General features: G+C 40.9%; 1 protein-coding gene and 1 long non-coding RNA gene across 2 annotated transcripts in view; one reads left to right on the forward strand and one right to left on the reverse strand.

Moving 5' to 3' along the window:
* LOC136344223 (tribbles homolog 2-like) overlaps positions 1-15,003 on the forward strand; it is a 40,364-nt gene that overhangs the window by 22,678 nt on the left and 2,683 nt on the right. Inside the window, exon 4 of the mRNA XM_066291467.1 lies at positions 8,138-8,326. Coding sequence (XP_066147564.1) covers positions 8,138-8,326 — 189 coding nt within the window. The remainder of the gene's footprint in view (positions 1-8,137; positions 8,327-15,003) is intronic.
* LOC136344230 (uncharacterized) lies at positions 481-2,107 on the reverse strand. The gene is made up of 2 exons (XR_010732929.1): positions 1,049-2,107; positions 481-694 (listed from the first exon to the last, which is right to left on the reverse strand). It is a non-coding gene; the product is annotated as an uncharacterized lncRNA (long non-coding RNA).

The raw sequence follows: 15,003 nt of genomic DNA on the forward strand, positions 1-15,003 counted from the left end.
TTGCGCAGAAAAAGTCGTGTCAGTTGACTTGCTAAGGGCCAAATTATCAGTTTGTGGTTAACTTTGGCTACAAGCTAATGACCATCGGAATAGAGTCTAACTATTGGTCAGATTCTTTCTTTCGAGGCAAATTAATTTCTTGTTAAAGTTAAGAAAACAGTATAATACTAATTTGGCGCTAGGTGGCGCTCATCGAAGTCCGGGTAACTTTATCCGGGAGATGGTTCCTTGAAAATCGCGGAACTTCGCTTTTGCCATGTGCTTTCCAAGCTTCCCTCTTGCAGCCAATGCCAGGGCAGATAATTTGGCAAAATTTTGGGCTTTGCTCCCGGTCATTCGCTCACCTTTTGAGGACTAATGCCATTCCCCGTTGCAATGTAGTTTCATGTTCTTACCACAACAAACCTTCGTGAATGCAGAGTCCTTTCTATCGAGCTCATAAACGGCCTTATTACTCGTATTACATGAAACAGTGCATAATTTATGATCCTATCTGTATATTTACATCGGCATACGAGCGAGAAATACTATTATTTGTAAATACCGAATTCATTCTGACGATATCTCCAACGAAAACGTCTAAGAGAGCAAAGATCCAGTGTTGCTCTATTTCCACGAATTTCGACACGGAACTTAAAATAATGTGAACAGTTCATCGGGGCACACTAACTAATTGGTATGTGTAAATTGCTATCTGAAAATTTAATGCAATATGTTAATTGATTTTAGTAATTTCGTACCGAACAAATAAAAGTATTTAAATAAATAAATAATATTTTTAGCGGCGAAAGCCGATAAGCGCTAGGCAGCTACTAAATCAAAAACAGGAACTTTGCATATAAACACGAACAAACTATGTGACCTCCTTTAATGAGGTGTCATGAAGAAATTTTGAATTCGCACGGGGGTCAAGCGCGGTTAATATCCACTAACGGAAACACTTACGAAATTCGAGATAACTGTTGGTACGTATTGATGTGCATAACACCGAAAAGAGAAAAGGGCTTCACACGTTGAACAATCAAAGAATTCTCGACGAACCGCTCACCGATGTGCCGTTTGGAGACTTGGATTCAGCGATGTGTACTCAGCTTCGGACCTCGGCCATGCTACGCTCGTGCAATTCAAAACGATTGTTGATACGTGTTAAGGTACGAGTGCTCGGATTTGGAGTGTTTTGACGGGAAAAACCCCATTTTCCGACTAGATAGGGAAAAACTAGCCGATACGTCAAGAGTTTGATTTTTCAGAAAACATTAATGACAAACGCCACGTTTCGATGTTGTTACACTCCGCGGCGCTAGGGGGCGCTCTTCAAATTTTGGCCATTAATGTTCTCTCAAAAATCGAACTCGTGGCGTGTACGCTCGTTTTTCCCTATCTAGCCGAGAAATGTGATTTTCCCGTCAAAACGCTGCGAGACCCGAACGCCCGGTAGATAACCCAAAACGAGAGAACGGCACGCGGAATTAATATTGCGAGTTTCACGGGCATTAGCAGCTTGAGCCATCAAAGAGTTCTCGTCGAATCGCTCTTTGGGGGGGTGCCCTTTGACGAACTAGAGCGAGCAAAGTTGTCACCGCACTACCCCAATATTCGTAGATTTGCGAGATTCGAGAAGCGCACTGAATCGTCAAAGACCTCTCGAGAAATTTGCTCTCGCATCTAATTGTCCCGCCGATGTCCTGGTCGGTGAACTGAATTCGGCAAAACTATCACCGTCAGTCCTCGGTCATCGTCCAGGCCAAAGAAAGCCGTATTCTTGCGTCAATGACGATTATTCAAAAACGATATGATGCAATTTTAAACAAACGAACGTCTTGGCCAAGCCCGGTTCTTGCATACTGTTAATCGGAAAGCACAGTTATAGTTTTGAAATAGCTTTTTTGTTGTAATCATGCTGGATGAAATGTTCCTCTGGCGTGTAAATGTCTGTGGAGTTGGGTCTACCATCTGCTTGCGAAGTATATGGGACACATTTTTACCTGCCTATGCACGTTCTAACCCCCGCACCAACTTCACATATTTGGGTGTCTTTGTCCGATTTGGCCTCGGACTCTTTTTGTGTTGTTTGCCTGGGCTGCGCCGTAGCGCCTACGAAAAACTATTTAAGACCGCTTTTTTGGCGAAACCTTCACAATTTCTTCCAAAAACTGACAAAACGCGAAATATATGTTTCCTTTAATATACCTGTTTCTCTCCTACACGCAACCATTACCTGCACATCTGCCACCTTTATACACTCTCATTCTTCGTGTAAAGGTACCAACAATGCGAGACCTTTTTTCTGCCTTTGGGTTTTGTTTTTTTTTTGCTCGGATTGGCCAAGTGTTCAGACCATCTGCCACGCGACCTGGTCACATGATACTCACTCGAGTGTAATGCGGCCGAAAGACCCGCAATTTGGTCCTTTTTCTGTTTTGGCCATTGGCCTGTTTTGGTTTGGACCGTGATAAGCATCGCAGAGGTTGCGCGTTCGCGGTGGGGGGTGGTACACGTTTTTGTTTTGATATTGCAGGTGAAAAAAGAAAATCTCTTCGGAGCCTTGGGAAGTTTTCAACGACTTAGTTTTCATCATGAGAGAACGTTTCCCAGGTTGTGCAGTGGCACGGTTAACAGCTTTCTCCTGATCCCAGGTCTTCAGACCAAAAGCATAAAAATAATCGATTCCGTCATGGATTCCTACCGTAGCGATGATCGCCTGTTCATTCACATGTCCTTATCTGTAGTCTTAATCATCTCAGGTAATCTTGTCTTAATGGCATTCAATCTATCTTTATGTTGCTTTCCTCTGCGTGAATGGAACGTGACTACTGGGATTGCACCAGCACGCGGGCCTATGCAGGTCCTCCAAAAAAAAAAAATATTTATATATAAATATTTAATGAGGGATCGACGTTGGTAAAAAGAACGTGACAAATAATCGAACCATCTCTCATATTAGCTCGGTTCTCTTCGAGAAGACTGCCTTTCCTCTCCCAAGCCGTCCCTCCCAGCTCCTCTCTCATTTTGATCAAAATCATCAACATCTATTGAAGACCGAAACCGTCTAGGTCGGAGCACGAGCATTATAATGGCGCATAGATACGCGGAAGTGCCCCAGATCATGCCATACCATACCAGCGAAGTCATCGACTGGGGCTAGACCTGGTCTGTGCGGCGGCCAAGGTTCTCGCCGAAGACTTCCGCGATTGGTGCTTACCGAGCGGTGTGCCCCAGGACACCTCATAGACCTTGAGAAGAAGATGACAGCGAATTTTGCACACGCGGCAGACGCAGAGGTAGTCAGTGGAATATTTACTGGTTGGCTTCTGGCGGCTTTGAATAGATGTGACTGACTGTTATTGAATGTTTAATTGGCGTGATGGAGAATGCTTAATGCGCAGTTATCTAGCTGCTTAGTAAACTACTTATAGGTCAGAATTGAAATCAATACTTCTCGGATTTTAAACGCATTTACGACTTGTGTTCAGGCACATTTCGACATGAAGTATATAAAGATTTATCAACTGGCGCGCTTTTATGTAATTGTTTATGTCAAACCTTTAAGCACATATTTAACGTGAGTAATTTTTGCACCTAATTTTAGTGGATTTCACTGAAACCTTACTACCAGCGATTATTTCGCCATATATTTATTTTATGTGGTAACATTCAAGATACTTCAAACGGTAACTTATTAAGTCTCGTTGACAATAAGTCGATCAATATTGTGCTCATCGAAAATTTTGAAAAAACCCTTCTCTGGGATACGAGACAATTTACTACCTAATTAGCGAGTGAGCAATTAAATTCCTAGGCATTTCCCTAATAACAAATATTTATATAAACTACCTTTAATTTATTCCCTTTGTGCAACTCGTACGTTTGAAACTGCAACTTTTTACGATAATAATGAGCGAGATATTGCGTTTATAATCAGCAACATACCAATTTGGTTGCTATTGCAAAGCGTTTACGTCGAGTACCTTTAACAAACATAATGGTCGTGTTTCAAAACTGAATTCTAAATACGACCCGGTCATTGAAAATATCATTAAAATCTGGCACCTACTTGAGATTGGCAAATCTTGTCGGGTGTTGCAAGTGCCGCGTTCTCTCAGAGACCAGAAATAAGTTGCAGTTACACGTATAGTATTATTCATATTAGCTGCAATCACTTAAACCGCCGATTTTTACGAGGAATATTGGGAGAAAACCGCGAATTTTGTAGAGAAATTCTAGTAGATTTGAATATTTACCGTTCGTAAATATTAAGGACTTATCGATATGCAATCATTATGACATCTAAATTCCTAAAAGTGAAAAGGAAAATTTGTGCAATAATTCATTGCCCAAGCAACCTTTACTTAAGGCATGATTAAGATTTTTCTTCATATGTGGGAATGGTCCAGTTAGCTCGAAGCGATTTTGTTGAGGGTGTTGCTTGGCAACCAAATTTCCTTCCGTCCTCCGCAATTATTACACAACTTCGTCAATTTATTTGTTCGGCGTACGCTCGGACGTGGATAAATTAGTCTCAAACACTGCGCTTATAAGAAATGGGGAAGAACTATTGCAGTCTCATGCATTCTGCTTAAATCAGGTTTCTTTGGACTAAAGTCTGTTGCTGCTGCTGTTGCACTGCTGCTTTTTCAATCGAAATCGACGCGAACTAATCTCAAGATCTTCAAGATTGTCTTTCATCATTCGATACACTCAGCAAAATTACCGTTCTATTAGTCTCAACTAACCCGAAATGACCTCAGTGTGTTGCCACTTTCGAACCTTCACCGAACGTCCACCAAAATCATCTCCATCGCAGTGCACTGCAGAGTCTATTTTAGACGTCCCAAACACGCCCTAAGGGGTAGATTTTTGAGGGTTAAAATCGATACAGGTTAACTTGGAGTTATGCAGATAGGCCCGATGATCGAAAATGATTGTTTTTTACAGCTCTGCTCTGCCTTTTTTGTAAACGAACTCCCTAATCCGGGACGGTTAAATTGGAAGAAATAACTTTGACGTTCCACGTCGCGCCTGCGTGTCACGCGTCTCCGACGACAAAACAACGCGACGAAGGCGCCGGTAGATGGCAGATTTCCGTCGAACGATTTCGACTAATTTTGGTTCGACGTTGCTCTGCTTTGTAAACCTCCACGAAGCCGTCGCTTTTCGGCTTCGATCCTCTTTGATTTTTCTTGTCATGATGTAACGATAATGGTTTGCTCACATCATAAATAGGCCGAGATAAAGCTGTGAGAGCTGTTTAGCGAGGTGTAAATGCTATCGTGCCAAGGTCGAAGCTTTCGAAGTTGTTGCGAAACAGGATAGTGATAAGAAGAATCCACATGTCAAGAGTATTAGGGTTTTGCAATCGCGCCACTGGAATGAAAATGTGTGTTGAGAAACATTGTTATCTCGCTGTGTAGGCACCTAAATATTACAAAATCGCCTTCAATCCCAGTTCATTTCAGCGCAAACACATTTAAGAACAGCGAGACCCAAACTTATCTTTTTTGTTGTGCGTATGTTTGCCTCATTTCTGGATAAACCATTACTCAGTCCAAGAGTCGTTCCTAGAACAATTTTTAATTGCACTTTCGTGGTTATGCATCGAAAACAAACGCGATATCACAGAAAATAACAGTTTACGAATTTGTTTTTAAGAATTACAAGTAATCAATTTGACGTGTTTAAGCCAGTTCATGGTTGAAGGACCTAATCGGTCGCAAAATCAATGACCGGTCTGTTAGCAACAGGCACATAGCTGTTCAGACTTACATTTTGCGCCCATCCTAGACCAGAAACCAGGAGAAGAAGAATGGTGATTTATAGGTGTACGAGGCTCTAGAAGTATCGCGAGTTGAAAATGTGCTGCTATTGAATATTCTACTTGAACCTTTTCACTTATTGCAACGATTTTGAAATTGTTCAAGGCGGTAGAACTGCCTTTGCTATATTTGGTATTTTGACCATAAGCATGATAATTATGATAGGCAGATGGAAGCATTAATCTTGGTCGAGTGTGTCGTGTTGCCTCGACGAACGCCAAAAGTGAGTCGCGAGGAAAGAGATAACAGAGCTATCCGAGAGTTCTCAAAAATCGGTTTTATGGGAACCACCTAAATGCAGCTCATTCGTTCGTCAAAATCTGGCGATTCCATTTTCACCTTTAGTCCCAGCCCCCGAGGTTTATATTAGCGAATTACTCATCATATTCGGGGTCAATATATTTCGAGTTGAAACGGTAACCAAAAAGTCTTTGTTATACACACAGACGTGCAGCGATGTAACCAGTTCTTCCAGTTTTTTTACTAGTTTCTTAATACACTTCACGAAATGTATGTTATTTTTATGTAATCATTAATTTAAAGTAGTGTGCGAGTTTGAAACCAGAAGTGGCCGAGTTTGTGTTCGCATTTGCAGCAGCACATCTTGAAGTCGACAATTTCAAACACTTTCTGCCCCTAATATCGTCAATTTCCCACGTCAGAGCGAAACGGCCGATCCAATTAGCCTTCCACAAATTCTGTACTTCTCCACAATTGATCGTTAATAATTTCCCAAGAGAACAAGTTTTTTAGTGCGCTTTGATGATTGAAAGGGCCAGCAAGGCCACCAGATCTGAGTACCGGCGATTTGCTTTTTGCATTATTTTAACGTAACATTTTTTGTCGCGGACAGAGCTGGAGCACAATTCATGTAAATTTACGTGGTTTAAGAAATGAATTATAATACACAAAGTGCGGCCTTGGAAATGCGAGCAGGAAACAACACTTCTTGCACACGCTCGGATGCTGGTAAATTATGAAATCTAAATCAATGGAAACCGTAATACGACAAATTAATTATTATTTGTTGATATTCCCGTCGGAACAAATCAATCAATGCGAACGTGCGAGTGCACGACTGGCCTTTATTTCTCGGCCAAAGTAACGCGTTAATCCTTGCTAGAAACAACAGGTTTGCAACTTCTGATATCAGAACTTCGTGCCTGCCTACTTAATTGAGTTCAACTTAATATATGCCATCTAACGTTGCGCAAGCTCTTGAAAGTTCCTTATTGCCACTTCGTGCAGAAAGCTTCCCAACAAGGAGACGATAACACTTACCGCACGTCTGTCATACTTGCTCACCAAGAATTATTAGTCACTTTAGACAAATTTTCAATACAATCTATTTCCAACGAACGCAGGAAAATACAAATTAGTAATCACTTGTCAGCATAATTTTTGTTTGGATCAGTAATTGTGATCTTGCAATAGTTACAATCGCAAGTGCTGAGTGAGCACATTCTTTATTCTCAACCCCATGATAAATAATTTTGAGAGTTGAGAAAAATTGCGCAATTTCAGAAGGATCGTGGTTGCTGTTTGACTCCAGGCACGTATGCTTTGTTTACGATTACAAAGCGCTCACTAATCGACTCACTTGGGGAAGCCACCAGTTTAGAAGCTTCGTTTTGAATGCGATGTAGATACATAAAGTGCTTCTAAATAGTTATTTCATATTGTTATTCATTCGGCATGACGCAACGTATCTGCATCCAAGTACAATGAACCTGCTAATAAAATCAATTTCTATAGTGTTATAACGCTACGGCGTTTCGACATCGCTCACTCGCACGTTCGTAAGAAATGCGGAAAGTCGAACTATACCTCACGGCCCTTTTTCGGATTTCGTACCTGGCCATCTGCTCGGCACGCATTGTAAATAGATAGCTGACGCGCACCGTGAGGCCAAAACCGTTCAAACAATGAATATCCTCATGATTTATCCGAATATTGCTCGTGTGTGCTATTGAATCCAAAATCAGCATTGGGCAATTGAGGATGTGGAGATCATTTTGTCGCAACAACAGTGCTATTATATTCGATAATTGGGCTACGAAATTTCGTTTCGTCAATGTTGCAGCATTACCTAATGACACAATAAAAGATGGTTAATTGATAAGCAAATGATGTCTAGTTATGTTTTGTCCTTACCAGCGATGCAATGTCTGTTTATGTAAATATCAAACCAGAGTTTGTTGTTGTGGCTACGACGTTTGCACACCGCAGACCGAGTGTGCGATGTGACGCTTTTTCGGCACATTCATTTCGAGTTTCCAAGCAACAGCAAGAACACTCCTACCAAATCTTCTTTTCTTTTTCAGGACGAACCTCAAACTCGAGTCCTTCGAAGACGCGGTGATGCTAGAGCAGCCGGAGTCCGATTGGCTGCAAGACAAAAGGGGTTGTCCTGCCTACGTTAGTCCTGAAATCCTAAAAGCCGGACAGTATTCGGGGAAAGCAGCCGACATGTGGTCGTTGGGGGTGATTTTGTATACCATGCTGGTGGGAAGGTGAGTGTCGCCTCGAGTGATCTGCGGCGTTCGCCTCTGAGAGCTGGCACGATCCACGCACGGAAGCTGACGAGTTCAAAGCGATTGCGTTTTGTTGAAAAAAATCTGACGTCAGAATCCGCTGGTCGGGTCTTTTTCCACGGAACGAAGACGCATTATCGAACTTGTAATTTTCTCTATGCGGATTGTGTCAGCTCCCAAGGGCGAACCCGTACGTAGATAATTGCTGTAAGAAGTTGCTTGACAGTGACTTAGGTCTCGAGTCTTGCGGTAGTAGTTTCCGACGAAAACTCCTAAGTTCCTCAATTAAATGTACGAGCTCATTTATTAAAACTTAGCTTAGCTGCATTTAAGACACCCCTTTGCGCGCTCTCAACTCCCGGCCCATGCCTGACAAAATCATTAAAATTAATGAACATATACAACGTTATGACAGTGCAAGATGTGAGTAGAAACGCGATAGGTGATTCGCCGCATTTTGACCTATGAACATCAAAGTATCATATTTTTGCCAAATCATCTCCAGGTCAGAAATCCAGTCAGAAGAGCTTGGCGAACGTGTTAATACAACTCTATTTAACCACAGTTAAAACGTGCGTTAAAAGGCCGCTAATTTTATGTTGGGAATAATTTATTTTAGTGCGGGCTGCACCGGTCGGTCGAGGTTACTCGGACCGATTCGCGCTGCTGTTGCTGAAAACACTTCGAACAGGTCAGTTCGGAGCTGATGTAATTTGGGCTATTTACGTTAGGCGCTCAATTAATTGGTCATAAATTGAACTAAAATCGGACAAAGCCCATTGTGCAATCATAATTTTTTAACCCGACTTGAAGTCGACGATTTGATTAGTAACTCCGGAGTTGTTGGAGACGAACGGCAATGCAGGATGGCACAAATGCTCGTCTTGGCGTGGGCCTCTTGGAAGCCGTCGAGTGACTGAATGCCGCGTTAGAGTGTCGTTTTGTATACAGGATGTTTCTTAACGACGGGCTGATATTTAAAGGTGGGATTCTGCATGAAAAACCGTGATAGTTTGTCGTATTAAACTGTGCTCCAAAAACGCTCCGTTGCTAACACGGAGGGCTGCAGTTTTGGGAAAAAACGGAAATCGATTAACGTTTCCGAAACCGCTCGGGGTATTTCTATGAAATTTGGTACGTAAAGGGGCGTCAATTGCAATAAGAACATGCAGTACAATGCAAACTTACTCAAAACCATTTTGACACGAGTAAAAAAATAGAAAATTTGACACGTCATGGGTTGACATCGTGACGAAATAGGAATTCCAAATTGCTTCGGTGCGTTTGAAGAAAAAGAAGGTGCGCCACTGATTTTTGTCGCAACCAAAAAGGGTTCAACAAGCAAATTTGTTGTTGCCACTGTTGCCGTTGCGAAATCTGCTCCTCCAGTTTCATCTTTTGCCGGTGCGGCTGAACAGTGTTCCTTTGGAAAATGTTGAACACTTATCTACTGTAAACGTCACCGCAAAATAATCTGTTCACTGGAGAGCTGAGCTTCGTGCGTCCGATGTGATGCAGCAATTTTTGGAAATGAAATTTCCACAGATCCACATGGAGCCGAGCAGGCTCCATTTTTCCCGACACACACTAGGCGTGTTTAAAATCAAATAATCCGCCGCTATTATTTCAATTCACCAATTTACGTTTCCAAGAATGCCTTATCATTTCTTAGCACTAGACGACAGGTATATTTATAGTGTAAACAATCACAGACGATTAGCATCACTCGCAGCCTTGAACTTACGCCATTACAACAGGAACTCGAGCTCTAAAAAACATGTTTACATTAAACGTAAATATTGTTGGGATAGGACACTTTTCGAAGTCTCTATTACCTAACACGAACGTTCGCCTCAATAACACTTTTAGTTTTCGCGGGCAGCACTTTAGGAACTTCTTGGGGAGCTTTTATCCGCACGTAATCGCTTGACTTACAAATGCGTGATTGAAGACCAAAAGCAAAAAACAGAAAAAAAAAAAAAGCGAAACCTGATGCAGGCAGGCATCAGGTAGATATTTAGGAGCACCTGCCGACGTCAAGATAAAGAAAGCCAAAAACCAAAAAAAAGAAAAAAGAAGAAAACTATTTAATACAGCCCTCATGCTACGCCACCGGCTACCGTCATGTATGAGGGGCAGGTGGTCCCGAAACAAAATTAATGTGTGCCGTGCAATAATCTTGATTGGACGGGGTTTACGTCTTGGTATTTGGTATAATACACTGCTCAATGCGTTCACCATTTTCAGACGCAAGTCGCAGGGCGACCATAGAATCACCTCTTCTAACGGCAAACGGATCAACTGAGTCTCTTCTGCTTGACCACTTAAAAGGCGACTTTGCACGTTCCGGAAATATTCCGGAACCCATCGGATGTTTCAAGTTCCGTTCAAATTCCGGTTCTATTGCTCCTAGATCTTTCCAGGTCGAAAGAGCATTGTATGTCCGTGACGGGTTCACCATCTTATTTCGTCATTGCAAGATTAAGTCATATCTCGGACTGTGAAACCTCGTGTTCTTAGCGTTCAAGAGATCGTCGTGGAATTATGTCGAGTCGCTCAAAAAAGTATTCGCACAACTGAGGAAAAATTCTGTAAATTCCGATTTTCGACTGATTTTGTTCGAGTTTTGTACGGTGAAAATTCAAGTCGAAACGCAGTTGACGTGTTCGAGCAACTTTTGAAAATTTTATTTTTAGATTGCTCTTCGAGACATTAAACGACGACTTTGGACGGCTGCAACTGCCTTACTTGAAGTCCGACTTTGAGTCGAATTTTCGGGATATATTTGGAAAAATACTCTCTGCAATATTATTAACCCATCAGCGCCCAGTGATCTATACAGGGTGTTTCCTAACTACGTGTAAAAAATTTAGAGGCGTAATCCTCGACTGATTTTGAGGCAAAAATGTCTAATAAACATATGTCCGCAAATGCCTTGTTTCCAAGATACAGGGTGTTGACTGAAAGAGGTTGAAAAAGGTTTGGTGGTATTTACTAACTTGTTTATTGTTAGTTTTTTTTGCTACTTCCACTACTATAAACAAGATAGTCAGTGTTATTTTGGTGTTTTACTCTCTAAAGTGAAAGAATTTAGTTCTGTGTCCCAAAAATCAGATTATACCTCAGTTTTGAACATTTTTCAAATGCCTAATTACACTAATCAAGAAATGGCCAATATGGTTTTTGTTTACGGCCTTGCTGATGGTAAGTATTTGGAATTTACATGGAAAGGTTTCCAAACCACCAAGCTCCCAACCACCAAACCTTTAAAAACCTCTTTCAACGTCTTTCAGTCAACACCCTGTATCTTGGAAACAAGGCATTTGCGGACTTATGTTTATTAGACATTTTTGACTCAAAATCAGTCGAGGATTACGCCTTTAAATACTTTACACGTAGTTAAGAAACACCCAGTATATAAATCGCAGAAAATAAACAACTTTTACGACATAAATTTGTTTATTAAAACAATTTTTATTGGGACATAAGGTTAGCTTATGCAGGTGGTTGTAGTAGTAGCGAGTATGCAGCGAGAACTGCATTCGTACGATGGTTTCCCTGTTAAATTTTGTGACAAATGTAATGTTACCTTGTGTACTCTTTGCTTTCCTAATTGGCACAATAAGTAGACCTGTACTTCCAGTTTATTTAGTTTTTATATATTTTTTTTATTAAATAGTTTTTGTAAAAAATAAAATTTATGAATTTAACGCCTAAATAATTTAACCAAAAATGAAATAAAAAAGTATACGGCACATCCCAGTGATCTATATATAGATCACCTTTTTTTAAAAAAATCGCCGAAAAAAAAGATACATTTCAAGATGAATTTTTGAAATATGATGCTAAAAGACTAATTCGTGAAGAAAGCAGGACATTTTTTCACGACAAAATAATTTGGGCGCTAATGGGTTAAAGCCATATTGAAAGTCTTCCACCGCGCGAGAATTTTCCAAAGCGGAGGTGTTTTTGACACCCCGAAAATTGCATTTTCAAAAATTGCTCGAACACGTGAACTGGGTTCAGGTTTGAATTTTCACCGTGCAAAATTCGAGCAAAATCAGTCGAAAATCGGAATTTACAGAATTTTTCTTCAGTTGGACGAATACTCTTTCGAGTAACTGTGTGTAAATGCGGTCCCTTGGAGTTCTCAAAACTACTTACTACCTTAAAATGGCGAGAACCTGATTGACCACAAAGATTGTTTTAGTAAGAGTTTGGAGGCAGCTTTGATAAGAAACCACTTCTGCGAATAATGAAAACGTGGAATTACTTCAGAAATTCCTAGGAACTCTCAAAAGTGGTAGACGTGAGTGTTCCAAAACGTCGAAAACCGCACTTACTCATCAGAAATACCTAGTAACACTTAAGGAGAATCCGTAAAGAGCCCCGTAGAAGTATCTGTAGAATGTGCCAGCCCTGATGTAAGTTAGATAAAAATTAGAAAAATAGTCATTACGGCGAAGTGTCCTTCTCGCCCTTTTGTCCATCTGGGAAACCCCATTACGTGTCTTTTTGTTTGCCTCGTCCTCGAATAGCTACTCGAAAGTCTAAACCTTTCAGTTAATTCCGCGTAAACGTGAAAACATTGATACAATAACCCGCAACTCCTAAAAGCAGGTACTTACGGGTTGAGGCTAGGGGCAAGCAGGTGGTTAACTTATCAAGGGTTTATCGAAATTTCAAGAGGGTCGTTTTTTTTTACTGTTCCTAATCGGACAGTGGCCATCTCTTCGCCTGTAAAGGAACAGGTGCATTTGAGCTCTTTCGAATTGTTGTTTGGAAGGGGTGCGCTATTTTGAGGGTTGATTTTTGACAATACGGCATTCACGAGGGGCTGTAAATAACAACAAGTTGCATTCAAGGAGGTTCGGTTCGTGAAGCGTATTCTCTTATTTACATATACGACTACCCATAATCGGTCGCACACGCGTTTCAAAGTGGTTTTTAATGAATCAATCAACAGGATATAAATCAGGAAAGGACACTACAAGCTAATTTTCTTGTATATTCATTACTATGAGACACACGTGTGTGTCACGTCTGTGATGCGAAGTGCGACGATAGTGAATGGCGAAAAGATTCACAGAACCCCGCAGGAACGTTCCTGTGAACGTTCACACTGCGTCGTGGACCAACCAGACGTCGCCAGAATCTCTGTTACATAATCATATAAACACGAATAACGACACCAAGTTCTTTACGAGTGATTTCAGCAGGATTTTTTCAAGGGCAATTTCGGTCTATTGTATTAAGCTCTGAGGTGTACTTTTACAGGAACCCATTCACTGTGATCTCCGCTTTATGGTATTGTAATTTTCCCAGCTGTATCCTTACCGTGAAGGTTAATTGATTCATTAGTTACGGTAAAATGCCTTAAAACCTTTGACTACCCATATGCGTGGTAGTCGTTATTAGGTACCCAAATTTAATATACCAATTGCGGTGTGGATCGATTTGTATTCTTTCAGAGGAGGCGAATCGTTTAAGATCGATCCGGGTTAGTTGGAAATACTCGAACCCGCGAATGGTTCCCGTTTAAGTCTTTTCGACGCGACGAGCAAAAATTTTGAAACTGCGATTTAACGCCGGCTAGAATCGGTGAAATATTCCACAGATGGTACCTCCAGATACCTCTTTTAATTGGCTGTTTTTTAATTAGTCACTTTAGCGTTTATAGCAAAATCCGATTAAAAGAAGGTTTCTGAATTTGTTTCTCCTCGTTATTCCCGGTCGGTCACGGACTCTGAATATTACTAGTACCGGGTCGGTCAGAAATTCTGCAGTTAGAAATTCAGAAAATTGACGATCTGACCGGTTCGTCAGTTGAAACTCACGAAAATTAATCACTCGTATATCACTTATCTCCAAGCTAAGGCAACAGCGGACGAACCGATGCCACAGAGCGGAATGTTCATCATTTGGCTACGTGGCCCAAAACTGTTTTCATTCCGAATATAATCATAATCATCATTATTTCCACAGCAATCAAAAATAGGATTCAGTACCACTTGAGAAAAAAAAAGTGGAGTTTCTCGTTCAAACTAACAAAGCCTAGATAATTTTGCTGCATCAGCGTTATTTAAAAATATTTTGAAAGTATTGCTGAGTAGGTGGTTTCTAACCCACTCATTGTCAGAAAGCCGGATGTGTAATTTGAGATTCTACTTAATTCACAATAGGAAACATATTACGATGAATATAATTAAATTCCATTTTAATCATGCGGAACGAGCAATTTTTTTCTTTTCTTTGAAAGAAACGATTTTCAGGCGAAATCTTCCAAATCAAAAACCACCCAGAATATCTGATAGCTCTCCGATGCGTAACGGTCTTACCATATGACTGCCCATAAAAATTCCGATAATTAAATACCAACACAGGTGAACCAAGAAATAAGTTGCCCCAAGCATGCACATGTTATTGTATCCTATTAGAGGATACAAAAGGGTGAGGGTTCTCCTTGGTGGATTGCGGTACCTATACCTTTAAAGGTCCCATCGTCTACCATATGTTTCCTGTCGGCCGCGATGGTCTGTTATTTTATTTTCCCTTTAAATTTGTTGTGTTCGTGTGAAAATATCATGTTGGGGTTTCATGGTAGAGTAGGTTCAGATGGATTTGGAAAATCTTCTTTTCATTGAGGGTGAAACAGC

The sequence above is a fragment of the Euwallacea fornicatus genome, chromosome 16 (genome assembly GCF_040115645.1).
Source record: "Euwallacea fornicatus isolate EFF26 chromosome 16, ASM4011564v1, whole genome shotgun sequence".
Taxonomy (NCBI): Eukaryota; Metazoa; Arthropoda; class Insecta; order Coleoptera; family Curculionidae; genus Euwallacea; species Euwallacea fornicatus.